The sequence below is a fragment of the Cavia porcellus genome, unplaced genomic scaffold, assembly GCF_034190915.1.
Source record: "Cavia porcellus strain 051 isolate PalLab524CR breed Dunkin Hartley unplaced genomic scaffold, mCavPor4.1 scaffold_9, whole genome shotgun sequence".
NCBI lineage: Eukaryota > Metazoa > Chordata > Mammalia > Rodentia > Caviidae > Cavia > Cavia porcellus.
Window position 1 is genome coordinate 31,235,132 of NW_026947492.1, and position 25,829 is coordinate 31,260,960.

The 25,829-nt window shown below is 33.8% G+C and overlaps 1 protein-coding gene across 1 annotated transcript; it reads right to left on the minus strand.

Moving 5' to 3' along the window:
• Window positions 1-15,577: 15,577 nt before the first annotated feature.
• LOC100731032 (caspase-4) lies at window positions 15,578-25,273 on the minus strand. Its single transcript, XM_013155397.2, has 5 exons — window positions 25,174-25,273; window positions 24,245-24,318; window positions 20,220-20,454; window positions 18,211-18,217; window positions 15,578-15,877 (listed from the first exon to the last, which is right to left on the minus strand). The coding sequence occupies exons 1-5, from the start codon at window positions 25,271-25,273 to the stop codon at window positions 15,652-15,654; spliced, it is 642 nt and encodes a 213-aa protein (XP_013010851.2). The 3' UTR covers window positions 15,578-15,651.
• Window positions 25,274-25,829: the final 556 nt, after the last annotated feature.

Genomic DNA, 25,829 nt, shown 5'->3' on the forward strand with positions numbered 1-25,829 from the left:
AAGACCCAACCAAAGAGAAGAATTATAAACCAGTATCACTAATTATCATTGATGCAAAGATTCTCAATGAAACACTGGCAAATAGAATGCAGCGAATCATCAAGAAGATTATACGTCATGCACAAGTGGGATTCATTCCAAGAATCCAGGAATGATTTAACATACACAAATCAATAAATGTAATACACAACATCAACAGAGCCAAAACCAAAAACCACATGGTCATCTCAATAGATGCAGAACAAGCTTTTGATAAAGTCCAACACATGATGTTCATGATGAATATCCTTCAGAAAATAAGAATAAATGGTGTCTACCTCAATCTTATAAAGGCCATCTATGAAAAACCAACAGACAACATTATACTAAGTGGAACTGAAAGCTTTCACTTTAAAATCAGGAACAAGACAAAAAAAGTCCACTATCACCACTCTTATTCAATATAGATCTGGAAACAATAGCCAGAGCAATCAAATGAGAGAAATAAAAGGAATAAAGAAAGGAAAGGAAGAAGTTAAATTATCACTATTTGGAGAGGACATGATCTGCATATAAAAGACCAAAAAAAAAAAAAACTCCATTAAAAGACTACCAGAGGCAATAAACAAACTCAGCAGTGTAGCTAGATATAAAGTCGAAGCTCCAAAATCAATAGCATTCCTGCACACAAACAAAACCTCACAGAGATAGAAAATATGGAACTATTGCCTTTCACAATAGCATTTAAAAAATGAAATACGAGGTTCCTGCACACCAGTGATGAGGGCCCAGGGGGTGTTTAAGATCATCGCTCCCAGTGGTCAAAGTCCCACCCAGTTTCCAGTCACACTAGACTGGGCTATGCAGGTTTTGGGACTGCCTGGTCCACACCCAGTGACCTTCTTTCAATCTGGTGAACTAGGCTAGCAGAGTCTCAGGAGCCAAGGGAATAGGAGACAATTTCCAACACACCCAGGGGAAGCATTGGAGCATCACTTAAAACACGGAAATATAGGAAAATGACAAAATGAAAGACCAAAATGCAATCTCAAACATCCAGCCCACCCCAGGAAAGACTAGGACCCATGCACATAGAAGAAAATATATGCCATGCACATGAAATACTAGCAACTGAAATAAAGAAGTAACTCTGGAAACCTTTAAAGGAATTCATATTAGAAATAATCTCCCAGATAAAAGAAGAAATGATAAAAATAAGGAAAGAGATGCTGAACACATCTAAAGAAGACATAGTTAAAAATTAGAGGAGCAAAACAAAAAGAATCCTTGGATGAACAATATAAGATATAAACAGAATACATGAAGCAGATACAAAGAGATATACAGGAAATCATATAATTCCATTGCAAGTTATCAAAATCACCTCAATGAAAATGAAGATAGAGCTTCAGAACTCGAAGACAAGATTGCAGCCAGTGAACAAGAAAAGAAAGATCTTTTAAAAATAACAAAGAATCAGGAAATAACAATTCAAAAACTACAAGATGATTTAAAGAAAAACAACATAAGATTGATAGTGATAATTGAAGAAGGAAAGGCCAACACAAATGATATCAGGAGGAAATTTACGAAAGTAATACCTGAAAATTTTCCAAACATGGAAATGGAAGCTGACATGTGGATTAGTGGAGCATGTAAAACTCCAAATAGCCATAACCAAAATAAAACTACACCCAGACATATAATACTCATCAACCCAGAACTCCAATATAAGATTAGAATATTAAAAGCTGTTTGACATAAAAGACAGATCACCTATAAAGGAAAACCTAACAGAATCAAAACAGACTTCTCAACACAAACAATGAAGACAAGAGCATGGAGTGAAGTATTTCAGATCCTAAAGGAAAATGACTTCCAACCTAGACTGATGTACCCTGAAAAAGTGTCCTTCAAAATGGATGGAGAATTAAGATACTTCCATGAAAAAGAACAATTGTAGAACTTCATGATCACCGAACCAAACCTGCAAAGAATACAGAAAGACATTCTAGATACACATAGGTAAAAGCAACTAAGCAGGGGAGACAATTAAACAGAATGGAAAAATAAAGATGCAACTGTAGAAAGATAATATGTCAAAAATAAAATCAATACATAACAGTCATAACCATTAATTTAAATGGTCTCAATTCACCAATTAAAAGAAAAAAACTGCCAGAATGGATCAAGAAACAACATCCATCCATATACTGTCTACAAGAAACCCATCTAACACAAAAGGAAACTTAGATACTGAAAGTCAAAGGATGGAAAACAATACTTTATGCAACAGGAATCCTCCCAAAAAGTGGGGTAGCTATTCTGTTATCAAACAATGTAAACTGCAAACCAAGAATGATCCTAAGAGTTAAAGAAGGTCACCACCTACTAGTTAGGGGGAAACTGCAAGAGGAAGAGATTACAATCTTAAATATATATGCATCAAATTTCAGAGCACCCAGTTATAGAAAGCAAGTATTAAGGGAAATGAAAAATCAGTAACACAATTACCACAGGAAACCTTAACACACCATTGACACCAAGGGACAGATCAACCAACCAAACAGAAAATCAGCAAAGAAATAACAGAATTGAATCTGAACTGTGAACAAACTGACTTGGTATACATATATAGAGTGTTCCATCCAACAACATCAGAATATGCATTCTTCTCAGCAGTATATGGGACAGTCTCTAAAATAGATCATATACTATCCTACAGAACATATTTTAGTAAATGTAAAATACTTCAAATTATCCCATGCACTTTATCAGATCATAGTGCCATGAAACTAGAAATTAAAGATAAAAGAAACTGCAAAACCACTCAAACACATAGAAATTGAACAGTATACTCTTGACCAGTCAGCAAGTCACAGGGGAAATTAAAGAAGATATTATGCACAACCTAAAAGCAAATGAAAATACAAATACAACTTACTGGAATCTGTGGAATACAATGAAAGTGGAGCTCAGAAGAAAATTTATTGCACTGAGTTCCCACATCAGGAAAACTGAATTAATGCAAATAAACAACCTGATGCTACACCTCAAACACCTAGAAAAAGAACATCAAGTGAAACCCAAAGCCAAAAGAAGGGAAGAAATTATAAAAATCAGAGCAGAAATTCATGCAATAGAGACTAAGAAAACAATCCAAAGCATCAATGAATCAAAGAGTTGGTTCTTTGAAAGAATAAATAAAATTAATAAGTCCCTAGCCAATCTTATTTTAAAAAGGGAAGAAAAAGCTCAAATTCATGTAATAAGGAATGAAAAAGGTGGAATTACTACAGATTCTGTGAAAATACAGAAGATAATCAGGGCCTAAAAAAACCTCTACTCTTGTAGATTCAATAACATGGAAAAAATGGACAGATTCTTAGAAACATATTAATTACCAAAGCTGGGTCAAGAAGATGTAAATCTGGTGAATAACCCAATTACTATTAATGAAATTGAAAATGTAATTAAGTCTGTACCTACAAAGGAGAACCAAGGCCCAGATAGATTCACTGCGGAATTCTACAAGAAATACAAGGAAGATTTAATGCTGACACTCCTCAAACTTCAATGAAATCAAAAGGGAAGCAATATTCCTAAGTCATTCCAGGAAGCCAATATAACTCTAGTACCAAAACCTGACAAAAACCCAACTGAAAAAGAGAAAGAACTACAGGTTAATCTCCCTAATGAACACAGATGCAAAAATGCTCAATAAAATATTGTCAAACAGGATGCAGCAAATCACCAAGAGGACTATACACCATGACCAAGTGGGATTCAACCTAGGCATGTAGGGATGTTTCAACATATGTAAACCAATAAGTATAATCCACCATATCAAGAAAGCCAAAAGTAAGAATTGCAAAATCATTTCTATAGATGCTGAAAAAGCATTTGATAAGGTTCAACATTCATTCTGATGAAGAACCTTGCAGAAAATTAGAATAGATCGACTTTTCCTATATAGGTAAATATAGGCCATCTATGACAAACGAATAGCCAGCATCACATTAAATGGCCAAAAACTGAAGGTCTTCACCTTAAAATCAGGCACAAAACAAGGATATCCATCTCTGCTCCTATTCAACAGAGTACTAGAAATACTAGCAAGAGCAATTAGACAAAAGAGAGAAATAAAAGGAATAAACGTAGAAAAAGAAGTTATATTACCATTATTTACAGACAACATGATACTCTAACATAGAAGATCCCCAAAAATCCATTGAAAGACTCCTAGCTATAGAAAGTAAATTCAGTAATGTAGCTACATTCAAAGTCAGTACTCAGCAACCAATATAATTCTTATACACTAACAAAATAATTACTGGGAGAAAGTATGAGAAGCCACACACTTCACACTAGCATTCAAAAAAATAAGATACTAAGGAATTAATCTTATGAAAGAAGTAAAATATTAACATAGGGATTATTATAATACCCTGAAAAAGAAATTAAAGATGATATTAGACAATGGAAAAACATCACTTGTTCATGGATAAGAAGAATAAATATTGTAAAAATGGCCATTCTACCAAAACTGTTATATAGATTCAATGCAATCTTAATAAAATGCCATCATCATACCTCAGAAATCTAGAGAAATTACTTCTAAAATTCATTTGGATCCAGAAGAGACCTAGAATATCAAAGGCAATTCTAAGCAGCAAAGGCAAGGCAGGAGACACCACAATCCCTGACTTGAAGTTGTACTACAAAGCAACTGTAGCAAAATCAACATGGTACTGGAATAAGAACAGAGCCTAAGATCAATGGAATAGATTAGAAGATACAACCACAACTAGCAACACACTCAACCACCTTATCTTTGATAAAGGGGCCAAACATGTTCACTGGAAGAACGACAGTCTCTTAGTAAATGGTGTTGGAAAAACTGGCTCTCCATAAGCAGAACACTAAAACTGGATCCATGACTATCACCATATACTAAACTAAAATCTAAATGGATCAAAGATTTCCATATTAAAACATAAACACTAAATCTGTTGGCAGAAAAAGTAGGTAAAAATCTTGAAAACATAGGGGTAGGTAGAAAACTAATGCACAAACTGTTTGGGAATTGCTTCCCAGAATCAATAGCTGGGATCACGTCTTGTTAAAAAGTTTCTTCATGTCAAAAGAAATCTCCAGCATAGTGAAAAGAAAACCACAAAATGGGAAAAAAAAATCTTAGTGAACTGTCTCCCAGGCAAAAGTCTTCTGTCTAAAACAGAATTTAAAAAATCAGACCCCCAAAATTCTAAGACTCAATCCAAAAACTTGGCATCCAAGATGAATAAACAGTTCTCAAATGAAGAAGTACAAATGGCAAATAAATACATGAAAAAATGTTCATCATCATTACCCATTAGAGAAATAAATTTAAACAACACTGAGATTCCATCTAACTCCAGAATCAATGGCCAGGATCAAGAAAACTACCAAAAAATGCTGGAGAGGCTTTGGGGTAAAAGGAACTCTCCTGCACTGTTGGTGGAAGTGTAGACTGGTGCAACCACTGTGGAGTTCAGTCTGGAAATTTCCTACAAAGCTAGGATTGGAAGTACCATTTGAACCAGCTCTTCCACTTCTAGGCATATTCCCAGAAGAACTGAAAACATCAAACCACAGTGATACATGTGCACCCATGTTTATAGAAGTACAATTTGTAATAGCCAGATCTTGGAAACAACCTAAGTGTCCATCAACTGAGGAATAGATAAAAATGTTGTGGCATTTCTATTCAATAGTGTACTACTCAGCTATAAAGAAAGACCACATTGATATATTTATAAATAAATGGATTCCACTTAAGACTATACTGATAAGTGAAATAAATCAAACTCACATGTATTAATGCCATATAGTCTCCTTGTTGTAAGAAATGGTAAGAGTACATAACATTTTATGGTAATCATGATTCCTATTACATTGCTTTGAAACTTTATAATGTTTTTATTCATTAGTTGGAATGGTTTTATTCTGTTTTGTTGGATTTTATTATCTGTGATAATATTAACAGCTATTTTGAAGAAAACAAGACATTATAATAGCCAGTACTGATTTAATATTGTAATGCTCTGATGTTCTACCATGCTTTTGTTCTTCTGCTTCCATTGGTTCTATTATGTTGTATCTTATTGGATTTTATTTTGTGTGATAGTATAAGTAAAATTTCTATGGGAAATGAGATAGTATATTAGCCATTGTTTGTTTTGTTATTTGGTTCTGAATGCCCTATAAGACTTTCATTCTCTTGAAATGTTTCATACTATTTTGCAATGTTTGTTATGAAGTTATGCTCAACTATTTCAAAGAAAGACACATTATGATAGTTACTGTTAATTACTGGTTGTCCGGTGGTGAAATACTGTGTTGTTTACATTGTTTTTTCTGATCTGTTGTGTTCTGTCTTGTATTGTCTTAACCTCACTAAAAGAAAAAAATTAAAAATTAAATACTTAGGTATCAACCTAAGAATGTAAAAGAAATATATACTGAAAAATATGCTATGCTAAAAATGAAATTGAAGGGGATATTAGAAAATAGGATATAGAAGGATATCCTATGTGTTCTTGGCTAGGAAAAGACAAAATTTTGAAGTGACCATACTCCCAAAACCATTATACAGATTTAATGCAATCCCAATCAAAATACCATTAACATACCTCACAGATCTAGAGAAAACACTTGTAAAAGTCATTGGGAAACAGAAGAAACCTAGAATAGCAAAGGCAATTCTGGGCAACAAAGGCAAGACAGGAAGCATCTCAATTCCTGACTTAAAGCTATACTACAAAGCCACAGTGATAAAATCAGCATGGTATTGCAAAAGAAATAGACCTGATGATCAGTGGATCAGATTAGAAGATAACAAACACTACTACAAAGACTCTCAGCCACCTTATATTTGACAAAGTGGCCAAACATGTTCACTGAAAGGATAACCTCTTTAATAATGGTGTTGGACAAACTGGCTCTCCGCATGCCGAAGACTGAAAGTAGACCCATGCATATCACCATACGCAAAACTAAAGTCTAAATGGAGCAAAGACCTAAATATTAAAACAGAAACAAATCTACTGGAAAACAAGGTAGGTAAAAGTCTTGGAGATGTAGAGGTAGGCAGAGAATTCATGAACAAAATGCAAGCTGCATGGAAAACGCTTAAAAGATTCAATAACTGGGACCTCATATTACTGAATAGTTTCTACATTTCAAAAGAAATAACCAACAGAGTGAACAGAAATGCCACAAAATGGGAAAGAATTTTAGTCAGCAACCCCTCAGATAAAGGACTTATATCCAGAACATATAAAGAATTGAAAAACATCAAGCCCCCCAAATTCAAAGTCCTTCTCCAAAAATGGACATCTGAGATGAAAACAGTTCTCAGATGAAGATGTACAAATGGAAAATAAGTATATGAAGAAATGTTTACCATTAATAATCATTTGAGAAATGTAAATTAAAACAGCATTGAGATATCACCTCACTCCCAAAAGAATAGCCACCATCAAGAAATCAACTGATGTCAAATGTTGTCAAGGTAGCAGGGAAACGATACACTGCTCCACTGTTGAAGGGAGCGTAGACTGGTGAAACCACTATTTAAATCACTATGGAGAATTCTCAGAAGAGAAGAATTGGAAATTCCATTCAGCCCAGCTATTCCCCTCTGGGGTATTTTCCCAGAAAAGCTGAAAAGATCATATAACATTGATATATGTGCACCCATGTTCATAGCAGGATAATTTGTAATAGCCAAATCTTGGAAACAACTAAGATATCCATCAATCTAGGCATGGATGAAAATGTTGTGGTATTTTTACACATGAAATATTACTGTTATAAAAAAAGGAGGACATTGAGGCCTTCATAGATAAATGGAGACAACTTAAGACTATCCTGGTTAGTGTAGTAAATAAGAATCATATTTATAAATATCACATTGTGTCTCTAGTGTAAACAGTAATAAGTAGGAGTAATAAAACCCAAAATGTGTAATTGATATTGTAAAAAAGAGAGGAAAAGAAAGTGCTCTAAATATATAACTGCAAGTATGTTTAAATGCATAGGATTGATGACCACATTACTAAGTTTTTGTTGGATCATAGAACAGAATTGTTTGCCATCTTGATGTTTGAATGTCCACTTTGTATGCTTTACTTTTGTAGCTTGACCAACTATTTTGAAGAAGACAATATGTGATTTATCAATTAGTGATTTCTTACTATTTATTTTGAAATTATGTATTATTTCTAACCTTTTTCTGTTTTGGTTTTTTTTTTTTTTCTCTTTAAATAAAATTAAAAAAAAAAAAAAACCAGGTCTGACCCTTCCATTACATCTTCAAATGATGTCACAACATTTTGTGACATTTGATTGTCATATATTGTTCAGTGAGATTCCAGCAATCATTTATACAGCGTTTAATATTAGAAGTATAACATGGAAGTAAGGTGTGGTAGAAACAAACTTTTCTTATGAATGTTCCCTGGAAGAAAAGGGATTGTAGAATCAAGACAGGAAGACTTCAATGTCTATTTCCTTCAGGGTTAGGGAGATCAGATAATTATTTCAAAAATCTATAAAGTTAAACTTTCAAATAATGTGTATACTTCACTAAACAATGCACCATTTTTTATTCCATAGCTGACCTGGATAATGATAATCTTCTCTTTTTCATTAAGAACTGAAACTATTGTAAGTGTGTTGGTGTAACAGCTAGAATGAAAACTCCTGGTTTTTTTGACAAGACCACTCATTTAGAACCCATGAAATTAAATCAGCCATAAAGTAATCAGTGCAGTACAATTTTTTATCTACTGGTAAAAGAAACTTTTATTTATTTTTACTTTTTTATTTTCTATTCAAAATGTATTTTTTAGCATATGATTCTAGGCATCATCAACATGCAGAAGATTTAATTGAGGACCATATCTCTCTCTGAGCATTAAACAAAGACTGAAACAGACAAGTGATCTAAATTTTAAAACGGAAATACTTAATTTGCTTGAGGATAAAATAGTTACTTCTTAAAAATATAGAAGATAGATTTGGACTTTGTGAACATAGCCATGACTGCACAAGTAATTAAGCACAGGAACTATCAAATGTAAGCATCTTACTACTTGAGAAAATACCTCACTGGCAACAAAACAGAACCCTCCTAATATCTTAACATTTGCTCCTACTTGCATTATTCTTGGCTAATTATCATTTATAAAAAAAATAACAATTTAAATCTTTACAATTTAAATCTGTTCCACTTTGAACTTCACTTAGAGGAATACTAAACTATTTTATTCCCTCAACCATCCCTGAGAAAATGAGGTCTAGACACCAGACTAAGAGAAGTGAAGTGTAGCACCATTCAATGGGGTCCTCACTCAGCCTCACTGCCATGGCAGGCCTGTAAGATGCTTTAGTTTGTTTCTCAGAATTTTACAACTAAGCTGCTAAAAATTGTAATGAAAGGGTCATTAGGGTAAACAGCTGCTGTTCATCTCTATGCCTTGTTCCTCAAATTCCATCCAGGATACCATGTGACATAAACACCAGGAATATTCTGACTTCACATTGGTGTTCTTGGAGGGCAACAAACTGCCTTGGCTCTGATTTCATTTAATGAGGACGCTCCAAGGTCACTCTCAAAGAATTCTCTTTACATAGTTCATACTCACATAGTAGATGGAGTTCACAAAATGAAAAAAGAATCAAAGAATCAGATGACTTTTAATGATGAGTCTGCAAGAGAAATGGTTTTCTGGCATAAACAGGAAAATTTTGATATGCAGTTTAAGAAATTTAGTATAGTTTCATATCATTTAGTCCAATGATTTTTGTTTTTCCTCAAACCATAGACTTCTGAAGAAACTAGACAATGGAATATAATGAAGACTAAATGAGATAACTGGTTTCTCATAGGAGCAATTTCTTTTTTTTCTTTTCTTTTTTTTTTTTTTTTTTTTTTTTGTATTAAAATGAGAGTCCTGGGTATCACCTAAAGGCCTCCACAGCAATCTCTACCTGGCTGTACAGCTGTGTGACTTTGCCTGGAAGAGTCCTGCTCAGCATTCCCAAACAGTCTGGGACCTTTGAGTCATCACTTGAGTCCAGGTTGGGCCCCACCCAGTGAACCCTCTGGTAGCCAGGAGCTGCCATATGTTGAGCAGTATGACCTAAGTCCTCAACAGTGATCTCCATCTAGCTGTGCAGCAGTAGGACTTTGACTAGAATTTGGTTTGGTCCTGCACAGTGACCACAAGAATCCAGGAAACATTGTTGTGCTGTGTGGTGTGTGTTGAAGGCTTGCCCAGTGTACCCCACGTAACATTCAGCCTTAGTATGCCACCCAGAACATGGCTAGGACCTGGCATAGTGACCTCAAGCAGGCAGGTAGCTTTGATGAGCCACATCACATGTCCTGAAGGCCCACACAACATAACCCACATTTGGGGAGCATCTGAGGGCCACTAGGGACCTGGTAGAGAACACCTAACATCCCCCACTCAACTGGAGATACTCCCTGCAGTACTGAAAGCCTTCTTCAATCCAAGATACAACTGAGATTTTGCATTCAACTGACTCAGGGGAATACATTAAAATGATAAAACAAAAGAGCAAAATGCAATCACATACATCCAGCCCATCATAAAGAAGCCTAGGATACATGAACATAGAAGAAAATGTAAGCCATATACCTGAAACTTCTGAAATGATATCAACTGAAGTTAAGAAACAACTCTATGAAGCTGTAAAATAATTCAGATCAGAAATAATCTCCTATGAAACAGAAGAAATGGTAAGATATAACAAAAGAAAGGCTGAACACATCTAAAGAAGACATAGTTTAAAAAAAATAGAGGAACTCAGCAAAAACGATTAAAACGAATGAACAGTATAAGCAAGTACTGAAATACAAGAAACAGACTCAGAGATACACAGGAAATGGAAAATTTCATCGAAAGCTGGCAAAATTGTCTCAGTCAAAAAGATAGACTTTCAGACCTCCAAGATTACAGGTAATGAACAGGAGAAGAAAAACCTTTTAAAAATAACAAGGAATCAGGAAATAACAATTCAGCAGTTGCAAGATGATGCAAAGGAAACAGAAGTGATAAGAACAATGGGGTAAGAACGCTCAGAGTAAGGAGAAGTACTTAAGTCGAATTAATGTCTATGCATCTTTCATAGTAATAAATTATTTTAAACACTTGCCATGCATTTTGACCTCATAAGGAATATCACTGAACTGCTGAAAAGCACTTGAAGGGGTTTCCTTCTCACACAGGGTAAAACTTTTTAAAACCTTTCCTGCCTTTTCACAAAGCTCATGTGTTCCAGCTCTTTACCCTGTGTTGAATCTCTTCCTTCCATTTCCTCCTTTTATTCTCCTCTACTCTCCCTGTCTCCATGCAGCTTTTTAAACACATTTGCTACGTTTTCCCCCCAGTGCATAGCATTTGTCTGTGCTGTCCTGGCATGAGACATCCTCCATGGCAACCATGAGTCCTGCTCCTCACTCTTTCTCTTCTTTATTATCTGAATTCTTCATTTCAAACATGTCTTTCATATTTTTTATTCTTTTATTTGTTTTTTTTTTTGTACCAGGGATTAAACTCCAGACCTCACACATGCCAGGCAGGCTCTGTGCTGCTGAGCTACATCCCCAGTCCTTTCATAATTTACCTATGACAATACACCATCCACTGCCTGGTGAACCACTGCTGATCATGTGTTTTCCTGCTGAAATATTATTTTTCTCAACTACAGTAAATGTTACTGTTTGTCTACCAGGAATATATCTCTAATTATTAGAATTTAAACTTCTTTACAGCCTGAATTTCACTTACTTTGTTCACCAATTTATTTTATGCATTTATAACATAACCAAAAAATTCAAGTCCTGTAAAAACAGAACTATGTTAACCATGTGGAATCTTCTCCATCTGGTGAAACAAATTTTTCTAGTCTCTACAAATGGTGCCTTTTTATTTTCTGTTTTGTTTTGTTTTCTTTATTCAACTCTCTCTTTTTCTTCCCCCCACCTACCTCATGTGTGTGTGTGTGTGTGTGTGTGTGTGTGTGTGTGTGTGTTTATTCACAAGAAAAAGGAATAGAGATAGAGATAAAAATATAAAGAATGGAAGAATGAATTAATACATTTTTATTTTATGAACTGGTACCCTTGGGTCCTTCAATGTTTATTGCTTTTTGCCTTGGTTTTGGTAGAGCAAAGAACAGAGTGTTATCCTCCACATATTCAAATGTCATCAGACACCGGACCTCACCATCAATATAATTTTCTCATTGTGTTATTTGAAATCAGTAATTCTTTGTACATAACTCTTTTCAGTGGCCAGTGGAGAGGTAGCATAGTCTTCCCACTGTTAATCGGCCAAAAGTAGGCATCTGAACTATACCATTTGGCTTTTCACATGATAGGTGAACCTAAAACCAAAGGCAGGCTCTAGATGAGATTAGATTTAAATAATCTCGGAATATATTTTGAACACAAAACAGATAATTCCAGGCATCAAGGATGCTGATGAGGTTGACGGGATTATAGCTACAGCTTTTCTAGCTTTCTCTCACCGGTTTCTGATCTCTTAGAGCTGACAGGCCATGTAGGCGTGTGGTTTTTATATCAATGCCTTATCCCTAATTCAAGTCCTTTCAATCTCCATTTCTTCACCTTTCCAATTCTGAATTCAGACCTGACCATCATTGTTTCAGATCTGTTCAGGAGAGGTGAATTTGTATGATATTCCAAATTTACCCCACCCAGGCTGACTCCTCCATCAACTCAAAGACTGTCCACTCTCAGAGTCTTATGTGCCAGACTTGACTGAAGAACAATTTCATATTTCAGTCAAAAATGGACCTGTAAAGGCTTTTGCCCTGGACAGTCCCATGAGATACAACTGAAACACATTACATGCACTATTTTATATCTTTTATATCTCTTAAGTTGTCATTTCTAATCCACTTTAACACAACAAAATATAAATTCCTAAGTCTATATGCACATAAATTGTTACTTAGTCCATAATGCAATGTTCTCTTATTTAGTAAGATATTTTTCTCTTTTCTCAAGAATTTTACTGTTCTTTATAGTTTTTAATTTAAAAAGAACTAAAGGTTCTTGGGTTCTAAATAAAAACTCCATTTTCTATGAGAAAGATGAAGCATTTATCCACTTATTTAACCATTTTTATTCAAAAAGTATTATGTAATGTTTACTTTATGTCAGACATTTTGAAATATTAAGCAAATCCTTGTTTAAATGAGGCTTGTAACTCAGTGAAAAAATACAGATAAAAACAAACACATAAATGAGATACATACTGGGGAGATGAGTGTGAGAGCAATGAAAAAGATTAATGAGGAATGAGGAAGGGAAATTTTAAAAAATGTTCTGAGTTAAAGAAGTTTTGTATTTTATATTCTTCATCAATCCATATAAGTTTATTCATTCCCTTAATACAAGTCTAGGTCTTTCTATTTATGGGTACTATGATAATCTGCAAAGACATATTACTTAGATGACTTACACTTTTTAGTATCCATATATCTCTCAAAATGTGAGTTTTAGGTAGAATAATGTTTATAAATATATCTAATTTACTGGTAGATAGCCAGTATATAGCCTATTTCCTAGTAGGGTGCATGGTATGTATTTCTTTCTTTCTTTTTATTTAGATAAAATAATCAAAACAGATAAAAGAGTAGATATAATACAGAATTTTTTAAAAAGTAATAAATTACCAGTTGATAAATTACATATTGTTATCTCAGAGTAGTTATTCAAGTTACAAAATCAAACAATAAAAAATAAATCCGACTCACATTTGTAAATATCATATAATCTCCCTAGTATAAAATAATATTGCATATATGAAAATATGAAAGTTAATTTTATATGCTTTCCATTCTCTGCAATATAAGAACTCAGAAACTCATAGTCTCAGAAATATAGGATTTTATATATATATATATATATATATATATATATATATTTTTTTTTTTTTTTTTTTTTTATTGGTACCGGGGATTGAACTCACGACTGCCTGCTTGCAAGGAAGGTGCTTATGCTGCTGAGCTAAATCCCCAGCCCTAGGGTTATATTTTTATATGATGTTAGTTTACTTTAATCACCCACTGGGGTATATTGACATCTTTTCTAACCACGTTTAAACAGCTTCATGATAGAAACCTGCTAAAGCTCTACGTTTCCCTGCCTGACAAGTATGCTATTACACTGTGAAAAGTGCAAAGGAATAATCTTTATGTACAATGAAATGAATTATTTGAAGGGAAAGTGAAATGTACTTTCTGGAATATTTTTCATAGAGGATCACACCTGTTATATTTCTGGAAACCAGCCATAAGTTGTTTGATAAAGTAGGAGCCTTCTGTACTGTCTCTCCAGAAAATGTTATCTATGAAGACCAAGAATGGTATGCCTTAGTCTATGGTCTTACTATTTTGTTAGTATTTTGGATTTTTAGACTTAAAAAAGAAGAGATAAACACAGCCAAGGGATTGTCACTATATTTTTATAGGAAACATTTGTTATACAGACATTGACTTACATCCACAGAGAGAAAAAAATAGCTGGCAGAGGAGGAGCTAACGTGCAAGTTTATGAGAACTCTAGGAGATTGGATGAGTTTATAAGTTATTTACAAGGTGCCTTATTCTCATTCACCAGATATGGAGCAGGGCTGGCTAGATAATTAGAATTATCCCATCTAATGGAGAGAAAAATAGAAGGTCAGCAGGAAAAAAGAACTTTCTCAAGTTCACACAGGGAGCAGCAATGAAAAATGTCCTTCTGACACCATGCTGATCTATATTTCATGTCATGTTTTCCTTCACAACATAATAGACAGAATACACAAACTGAGCCAGGGTTTTCGTATTAAAAGATGAATAAGAGATAGATACTAATACTTTACAGCATAGTGCAATAGCTAAAAATACTTTATTATATGCCTAAAATATGCTCTTCAGGTAGGTCTTTAATATATACAAACAATGATAAAAGAAAAAAAAACAAGAAATTTTTAAAGAATAAAAGTATGTCTGTGGCTTGAATTGTGAATGTTTCTTGTATTCACCTCAGTTATTTTTATATATTATATTTATACCTTTTTGTGTGTTAATTTGTTCTCAAAGAGATGGTTATTTAAAGTGAAACTTGAAAATTGGCAAATTAGAAAATTCAAACCTAAGGATTGCTAGATGGTTACCTACTGGCAAAATATTAACCACTATTCTCTGACATTAGAGATAATAATGTCAGCTTTTCCCACTTTCAAAAGGACATCCACATTTCTATGGGGATATTAATAGTGCTATTACTGTATATACAATGATATATGGCATAGAGAGAAAAGGGGTTTAAGTAAATTGAGAAAGGATGGCCATCTGGGATCTGTAAAATGTGTAATCAAAAATGCTAAATGAGTTTAACATTTTTGGGCTTCTGTGTATTGGTTTGCTTTATATATATTTTATATACATTTGAGTGTAAATTACAACCTTATATAATAAAAGAGTAATTTGAAAGCATTTGTGGCCATAAGCAGATCTGCCAAATACAGATAATAATTACATAAAATATATTAATAATACTCAAAATTTAACCTCAGATTATTAATTTATAGAGCTCATCTTGCTTTTCCTAGTGTCACTGTTCAGTGACCATAGACCCATACATTTCTGTCTAAACCCTAGACACCTATGTGGGGTTGTAGTGTAGAAAATTATGAAATCCTTCTCCACATGGATCTTATGAATAGCATCTGATTCCAGATTCTCTGATGACTGTGCAAGGCTGTCTTTGGGGGCTGCTTCAGAGTATTTGACCCACACTTCCCCGGTGGAGAAAACAACTTTCAACATTGCCGTGCCTCTCTGAGAAGGAGTATCACCATGTGACATCCTTGTTTGTCATCATTGATTCTAAATAACTACACACAGACTCTCTCTCTCTCTCTCTCTCTCTCTCTCTCTCTCTCTCTCTCTCTCTCTCTCTCTCTCTACTAGGCTTTATCTCTACTGTCATTGAGCACCATGCCAGTAATAGTGACGGCATCCTGTTGAAAATAGAGAGAGTGTAAATGTGGAAGAAGCTATGTGATGATATTAGAAAAGGAGTTAAAGTCTCATCTACACAATTTCAGAGAATGGCTACCAGATTGTAAATCGATCATGTTTGCTTAAAATATTGAGTTCCCAATTGTCATAATGAAATTTACAGTAAGAAATACATAAGAAGAAAGATTGATAATAATGTCTCCATGACCCATTACTCAATACTCATAAACACACCAATAATGAGAACAGAAAGTATCCTTTACTTTGCAATTAGTCTATTTTTTCTTTTGAAATATTTTATTATTATAGTATTTAACACATTTTAATTGTTGGAATTATTTAACTGTAACATTTCCATACTCCTGTATTTTGCGCCATCATCATGTCCTTTCTGCCATCTCTCAAACACTTCTCTCCACAGACCAAATGCCATTTCCAAACAGGCCCTATTCTAGTTTAAATTCATCTTCATTTTCATTTAGTTTACATATTTGAAAGAAAATACATGGATACTTGGTGCTCTTCCTTTTATTTTTTTTATTTTTTTGGCTTATTTCACTTAGCCTGATGTCTTCTGGTTCCATCATTTTTCTGTGAGTCATACAAAATATTTACCTTCATGAATGAATACTTTTTGATGTATTATATTTTCTTTATATTTTCATCTGTTGAAGTGCAAGTAAGATGACTCTGTATTTAGCATTTTCTTTTATTTATTATTTATTTATTTTTTGTCTTTTTCTATTTTATCAACACCGGGGATCGAACTCATGACTGCCTGCTTGTAAGGCAGGCGCTTATGCCGCTGAGCTAAATCCCCAGCCCCTGTATTTAGCATTTTCAATAGCATTTTCACAAGTATTGGTATTGAGAATCACATTTGCGTGCTTGCATGTTTTTTGGGCCTACAATTAGGTTTGGTGTTTTTCAAACTTATGTTCTGTTTATAGATATATTCAGAAAACTCCATTACTGTTTTCCATAATGAATATACAAATTCGTATTCTTGCCAACATTGTGTAGGGTTGATTTTTCTTAAACATTCACCAGAATAGGTGATTTTTGCTTTAGGGAAAGTACTTTTTCTGAGCAGTGTAATGAGATCTCAATGTCACTCTGGTTCATTTATTCCTGGCTGTTAAGGAGAGTGAGCATTTCATCCTGAGTATACTGGTAAATCCCATTGAGATTATTTGCACAGTTTTATTCAATTATTCTTCCTTTTTCTATTATTTTTTGGATCTCATTACATATTCTGGATGTTAATCCTCTGTCTAATGAATAGCTGATTGACATTTTCTTGCATTCTATAAGCTTTTAAAAATTCTGTTCAATATTTCTTTAGCTGTACAGGAGCTTTTTCATTTGATGGAATCCCATTTGTCTTGTTAATTCTTGCTTTTCTGAGTTATTGCAGTCCTTCACACATAGCAAATCATTTCCTCTGTCCACATCTTGAAGTGGGTCCCAGTCATTTTATTCTACTAGCACCAATGTTTCAGTTGTTACATTAAGGGATATGATCATTTTATTTTGATTTCTGTGTAGTATGTGAGATAAGGCTAGAGTTTCCATTATTTTACATGTGATTATTAAACTTCCAGAATAGCTTTTTGAAAAGGTTGTCTTTTATTCACTGCATATTTTGGCATTTTTGTTACATTTCAGTTGGTTGTAGATGCATAAATTAACTTTGAGTCAGGTTTTTTTCTGTTCATCTCCATATTTATACCATGCTGACTTTGTTTTTATGTCTCTGTACTATGTTTTAAAATGTATTATGATACCTCCAGCATTTTTGTTTTTGTCTATAAACATTATGGCTGTTTAGAGTTTTTATGCTTTTATGAGTTTTAGGATTGCTTTATTAGGGTGTAATCATCATTTTGAAGGTGATTTTATCAAGTCTGTGGATTGATTTGGTAGCATTACCATTTTAACAAATTTAATTATCACAATACATTTTTGTGGTAAGTCTTTGCACTTCTGAGTGACATCTATAATTTTTCTTTTTTATAATTTCATTTTAGAAGTCTTTCACATCCTAAGTTAGGTTCATTCACATGTATGTGTGCATGTATGTATGTATGTAATTGAGTCTATGGTAAATCACATTGCTTTTCTGATTTCATTCTAGCCAGTTCATTAAAGAATTTTGGTGTATAGGAAAATTACTGAGTATACTATGCTGATTTAAAAACTCCTGCCAGTTTCTTAATTTTATCAATTATTGGAGTCTTTTGGTTAAAACCTTAAGGTTTTCTGATAAATCTTAGAGTACTTAATGAAAAAGAATGGTCAGCATGGACATCAATGTCTTATTCTGGGTACTGGAGAAAATGTTTCAATTTTTTGCCATGCAGTATGATACTGACTATGGATTTTTCATACATAGCTTTTAGCTGGGTTTGAATTATGCTCCTACTCCAAAATTGTTAAGGAATGTTTTTCAGGATGGGGTGTGATAATGCATTTTTCTATATCTGTTGAAGTTTTTAATCTCTGATTTTATTTATGTGCTATTTGTTTGCTTTTTGTTTGATGATATTGTATGACTTTTCGATATGGTGCTGAATTCAATGAAAAATAATTTATGAATAGTTGCATCAAAATTATTGTGGATATTTATTCATTATTTGTTTATTAATGAGTCCCCACTGGATTCTGGCAGCAGCATAGTACTGCCTTGTATCATTCATTTAGAAGCATTCTTTCCCTTTACATTTCATGAAACAATGTGAGAAACATTGCTATTATTTCTTTTTCGAAATCCAGTACAATTCATGTGTACATCTATACTACACCTGAATTTTTTTCTGGGCCATTTTGTTATCTTTCAATTTCATTAGTTTTGTTGGTCTTTTTATCTCTTTCATATACTTTTATTTCAATTTTAATGAGTCATATATGGTTGAAAATGTGACCATTTTTATGTATCTTCCAACTAAAGGCAAATTACTTACCCAAATATTACTTAATGATTTTGTGTTCACTATTATTGTTTACTACACCACTAGTTTTTCACGTCTAGCATAATTAGCTTGTTTTTTTTTTTTTAATTTGTTAGTTTGTTTTGGTTGGTTCAGTCTGTCTTTTCAAAGAACCAATGTTTGCATAATTCTTTGTCTCTATTACATTTAGTTTACAACTTATCGTTATTATTTTTTACATTATGTACTGATTTGAATTTGCTTTGTCATTATTTTTCTAGAACCCAGTACTACATCATTACATTACTTATTTGAGTGCTGTCTTTTGTCTTTCTCCATCTGTTTGTCTTTTGATTAAGTCACTCATTGCTATAAAGCTCTTACTTGGTTTGATTTTCCTGTATCTGATTGGTTCAGGTAGGTTGTGTGCCAGTTTTTATTTAATTCTGGTATAGGTTTGCCTACCCTGAATCTTCAAAAAACCCAGTTCAGAAGTGCAGTTACAAATCCATTTGCTAGTATAATTTACTTTGCTGCTGATTTCTACTTTCACTGCATTCCACTATTATCTTAGAAGATGGAGGAAATCACTGCACTAATTTTTAATTTACTGTCTTGTTTATGGCCTAATACATAATCTAGCTCAGAATAATTTCCCCATTCTGATTAAAAAATGGATATTTTCCAGCTGCTTGATGGCATATTCTATAATATTTGGGTTTGTATCTGTAATATATTTTAGGGTTTTTAAAATGTGCAGTAAATTTTAATTCCAATGATTCTGAGTGTAGTGTTTGACTAGATGATCCTTATATTGGTAAGAATGGAGTTGTAGAAGTTGTAATTGCTATATTGAGAATGGCCTTATTTTTAAGTATTTATCTTTTAAAATCAAATATTATATATACAATTTCAGCTAAAGCTGTAATTAAAATGATTCTACCCTAAGGCTTGACTAGTTATGATTACCTGATAAGAGATTCTGAAGACTTCTGTAGTACTTACCATGGTTGAAAACTGTATAAAAATTTATGAGCTGAGAGCAGCCAATTTCTCAAGACACTACCTCAGGAAAAATTTCCTAATATTTATGTTTAGTTGGAGCCTGTGATATTTATTAGTTACATAAAACACACAAGCTTTTCCTCTGGAAACACCTTTAGAACTGTTAGATTTTTTTGTTTGATAACTCACCACTTCTGCAGGTCTGCACAATGATGACTTTGGGTTTGTCTCTTAGACCTGGGCAGGAGCAATTGTTGAATATCTTGAAGATGGTGTCATATTGAAGCACATCTGGGCTGTCATCACTATGAAGAGTTCCACTGATTCCATGCAGGATGCCATGAGACATAAGAACCAAGAATATGCTGTCTGAGGATTTGTGCTCTGGTTTGCCAGCAAATTCACTCAGCACTGACTCCATACACTGGAAAAGGCCAAAGTCTTACCACAGTAGGATGAGTGATAAAAATCAATCCAACTCACCAGATTTACTAACTCTAATTGTAACAATTTCTGTTTGTGTTCTTTCAGGAAAGATGCTGTCTTAGTTACTTTTTACTTGTCACTGACACAAAATACCTGATGCCCAAAGTTGGGCAAGGAGGTTTATTTCTTACAGTTCTTGGACGTTTCAGTCCATACTCAGTTGGCTCCAAGAAACGGTGGCATGGTGGAGCTGCAGTTCATGATGGCTGCAAACAGGAAGGTAGAAACTGGCAAGAGACAAGAGACACATCTTCTTCAGCCATTACATTGTATGCTGGCTCCACCCCTAGGCAGGTGTAGCACTGACACCATCAATCGAAATGCTAGACAACAAACCAATCACAAATGCACAATGCAAACACATGAGGCCTGGGGACCACTAACATAAACCATGACAGATTTATTCTCTGTTTAGACTTTTAAGTTGTACTTCTCTCATGTTATTTTCAAGGCATTTGCCTCACATCTCTCCTGAACTATATCATTCCTAATAATAATATCTAGGTTACTATGTTATCTTGCCGCAGAATATTTTCTAGTTGACCTCAGATATTATTCTGAACTCTCCATTTTCTCTCATTTTCTCTTTTATTTTTTTATTATTAAGCTATTTTTATTTTTTGAGCTTGCATGTATGATTTATTTCACACAATATCTTAAGCTGAATCTCTTTTCCAAGAAATGACTCAAGCTTTTCTTTATGGCAGAGTAGTACTCCACTGTGTGTGAATACCACATTTTCTTTTTTTTTTAATTTAAAGAGAAAAAAGAAAGGAAATAAAAAAACAAAGCAGTAAAAGGGTACAAGCAATACAAAATTTCAAGAGAAAATATACATTGAGAAATCACTAGTCAACAGGCCACACAGTGTCATCTTAGAAACAGTTGTCCAAATTACAAAATCAAAGCATACAAAGTGGACATACATGCAATGAGATTGCAGACAGTTCTGTTCAATGATCCAACAAAAGCTCAGTAATATGGTTTTCTATCCTACACTCTTATATATGCAGTTATATCCTTTAGACCACTTTCTTTTCCTCTCTTTTTTACAATAACAATTACACTTTTTGGGTTTTATTACTCCCACAGTTCTTATTACTATTTTTTTGAAGAGAATAAAACCAAACGTGTCTAAACAAAACAGAGTCAGTTAGAACAGAAGGAAGGGCATAGTACATGATGCAAAAATGGAATACCAGGTGATCAAAAATAGTTACCATTGTGCCTCTTGTTATTTTAAAAAGAGTTGTTTACATCATCAGGTATAATAGAATTGACAAAAACAGTACAGAACAAGACCAATAAAACCTACACTGGAGACCTTACAGGACTTCAAAAGAAGATAATAGTCAAACCATAATGGACATAATAGTAAATATTATTGCCTTCAAAGTGGTTGCCTATACCCTCGAATTTGATACTACCAAACAAAATAGTATATAGTAAAATCAGACAGAACAAGATGGAGAGAGCAATACTGGGGTTCAAATCAGGTTAATATGAAAACAAAAAAGTTACCTTAATATATCCCACTATTTTTAATTTAGTTTCCCCTTAATTAAAAAATAAGAAAAAATAGATTAATTTAAAAGGTGGGGGATTGAGATAAAAGAGAACATTGTAACAGAATAACACAGGTCAGAACCCAACAATTTAAGCATCATTGTGTTTCACCACCAGGTAAAGTAACATAATAGTAGTCACCATAGTGCCTCTTTCTTTAGATTATTTGAGTATAAGTTCGTATACTATAGCATCAAGCATATCAAGACAGTGTGAAGCCATTCAAGAGAATGAAAGAATTACAGGGTATTTAGAACCAGCTAACAGAAAATGAACAACGGCTTCTATATTATCTTTTTACCAATAAAAAATTTTGTATATATTATCACATATAATAAAGTATAGTAGGATACAACATGTTAAAACAAGTGAAACAGATGTACAACAGCTTGAAGGGACTTCAAAACAAGATGATATTAAATCAGCATTAGCTCTTATGATGTCTTGTTTTCTTCAAAATAGCTATTCGTACTATCACAGATACTAAAATTGAACAACCCAGGTTAAAACGATTCCAATTAATGAGTGAAAACATTATATGGCTTCAAACCAATATTGTTGGGAATCATGATTACCACACACTTTTATGTATTCTTATCATTTATTACGCTAGGGAAACTATTCGGTATTTGTACATGTGAATTTGATTTATTTCACTTATGAGTATGGTCTCAAGCTGCGCCCATTTATTTATAAATATCTCAATGTGATCCTTCTTTATAGATAAGTAGTACTCCATTGTATAAAAATACCACAACTTTTTTATCCATTCCTCAGTTGATGGACACTTAGGTTGTTTCCAAGACCTGGCTATTGCAAATTGTGCTGCTATAAACATGGATGCACATATATCACTGTGGTATGATGCTTTCAGTTCTTCTGGGAATATGCCTAGAAGTGGAATAGCTGGGTCAAATGGGGCTTCCAGTCCCAGCTTTCTGCGAAATCTCCAGACTGATCTCCTAGACAGAAGTCCTTTGCCTGAGGGGCAGTTCACTAAGATTTTTTTTCCCATTTGTGGATTTTCTTTTAATTATGCTGGAGATTTCTTTTGACGTGCAGAAACTTTTTAATAAAAGGTGATCCCAATTATTGACTCTGGGAAGTATTTCCCGTGTGGTTTGAGTCCTGTTCATGAATTCTGTACCTACTCCTATGTCTTCAAGTTTTTTACCCACTTTGTCTTCCAATAGTGTTTCTGTTTTAATATTTAGATTTTTGATTCATTTAGATTTTATTTTAGTACATGGTGATATGCATGGGTCTAGTTTTAGTTGTCGGCATATGGAGAGCCAGTTTTTCCAACACCATTTATTAAAGCGACTGTCTTTCTTCCAGTGAACATGTTTGGCTTCTTTATCAAAGATAAGGTGGTTGAGTGTGTTTGTAGTTGTGGTTGTATCTTCTAAGCTATTCCATTGATCTTTGGCTCTGTTTTGGTTCCAGTACCATGTTGATTTTACTACAGTTGCTTTGTAGTATAACTTCAAGTCAGGGATTGTGATGCCTCCTGCCTTGCCTTTGCTGCTTACTGTCCTTGTTATTCTAGGTCTCTTCTTGCCTATGTTTTATTTACACATTACTTATCTAAATCTGTAGCTTCCTTATATTTGGATTTTTCCTCCAAAAGTGATCAGTGCAAAACAGACATTTTAGATCTCATTTATACACATATAGAAGTGACACAAAGAACTCTGCCACAAAGTCAGAACTAATATTAGTGTTAATACACACCTAAGTAGCACTCATTCCTCCTCAAATTTCTTTCCCTGACTCCAGAACATTCCACTTAGAACATCATAAGAATTATTGGACACTGCGCAATTGCATAAAGCTGAGGATATCTACTGTACCAAAGGGATCTAAATTTAGTCTATTTAATCCTATATTTAATAAACTGTGTATATAAACACATACACACACACATGCACAGAGACAGAGAGAGACAGAGTCAGAGAGAGAGAGAGAGAGAGAGAGAGAGAGAGAGACAGACAGACAGACAGACAGACAGACACAGACAGACAGACAGACAGGCTGACAGACAGATAGACAGAGATAGCCCCATGGATTGTTGGTGCTTTTCTTTAACACTATGAAACTAATTTATAAGTGAAATGTGTGTTTGACAACACATGAGCTTGGGTGCATGTGTGTACTCTCACCCTGGCTGTGAGATTCTCTTTCACAATCACAGAGTAGTCCAGGTCTTCTTTCACAGTCACAGTGTAGTCCAGGTCTTCAAGCAGTTACTTCATTCCTGTGACATCTTGTTCAGCCCCTTCCTCACACTGAGATAGGTGAACTCTGCATTGCATATGATGAGAGTCTGGTAAGTACATTCATTTCTGTCTTTATTGAGTAGATCTGCAGAATTTGATACAGAGTAGATTTTGCTTACTTTGCTTCATTGAAAGCACCATGGATTCATAACTGCTGTTTTATTAAGGTCTCATCTGCCGTCCAGCCCTCCAACTCACCTACACTCTCCTACAAACTCAGATACTAGAAATATCTCAGATCATGAGTAAAGAATTTTGAGGAAAGTGCAATCATTCTTAGATGTGTTTCCTTCTTCTACAGCTAGTCAAACACAGTACACAAACTGCAGAATAACTTTCGTGAAAGCAAGGGTTTTAGGTTTAGGAATAGGACAAAGTGAAGGTATCATTACCTTATTCAAAACTAGTATAACAAAGATCCTTTTCCCTAGGTAGCATTATTAATTTTATATTATGATTGGCATTTCATTTTATGATGCTTCATGAACTTTAATGACATTTTAACCTTAGCCATCATGTCTATAACTTTCAACTAGAGCACAAGTACTACTTAGCTACATTATTTTATAAATATTTTAAGTTAGCAACATATTTGAAATTCTCATAATTCTTAAACAGATATTATAATAAATAAATGAGCAAAAGGTGAAATATACTTTGTTCTTGAGTTTAATAAGAATTGGAATCTGTGTGAATCTACTCTTTTTAGCAAAGCATTAATTGAACAGCCTACCCCTGTCCTCATCCTCTGAATTAGCTCCTTTTAGCAAATGTTTCTATTCCAACTTTATTTTATGCACATTTCACAGTACCTCCACAGCCCTTTCTGTGTGCAGTTTCTCGAATTTCTTGAGGGGCATGTATTGAGGGTTTCAGTAATTTTGGGGGACTCAATTCCTCCACAGTAGTCATCCTGAAGAACTGTGAATTAATTACATAATACAGATTTTGACTTATACTGGTGACCATTATCATCATCTGAAAAATTTGAGAGAGGCAAAGTTTAAGAAGAAAGCTTCATATGAAATGATTAAGATAATACCTCTCTCCAGTGTAAGGAGATGCATGTGAGTAGTAAAGAAGTTTAAATTTCTTGATAGACAGCAAAAACACAAGAATAGATTTAGTAATTTGCAGAGGAACATCTCCATGTTTTGGGGTTAAGTTTGGCCTTTTCATATTCAACAAAAAATTGATTGATTTTTTTTCCCGGGGGTTTACTCTAAGGTACTCACTGATGCATGTAGTCTTACTTTGTCTCTAAGCAAGACAATATTCAGTCAGTATTTATAAGAGTACTGACAATTAGAAATGTAATGCAAACTACATGAATAGTTTGAAATCCCCCCCTATAAAATTGAGAGGGAAAGTTGCTGTTTAATAATGTGCTTTTAAAATTTAATATAACACATATATTGTTACTTCACTACATATTACTAGAGCAATTTAAGCCCCACATGTGGCTAGT

Excerpts from the sequence above, each read along its gene's own strand:
- LOC100731032 (XM_013155397.2), bottom strand. The coding sequence starts at position 25,273 with ATGACTACTGTGGAGGAATTGAGTCCCCCAAAATTACTGAAACCCTCA. Across the intron at positions 24,319-25,173 it reads ACACAGAAAGGGCTGTGGAG|ACCTGGACTACACTGTGACT; the intron begins GTACTGTGAAAT and ends AACTGCTTGAAG. Across the intron at positions 20,455-24,244 it reads AAGAGAATCTCACAGCCAGG|TGTATGGAGTCAGTGCTGAG; the intron begins GTGAGAGTACAC and ends GGCCTTTTCCAG.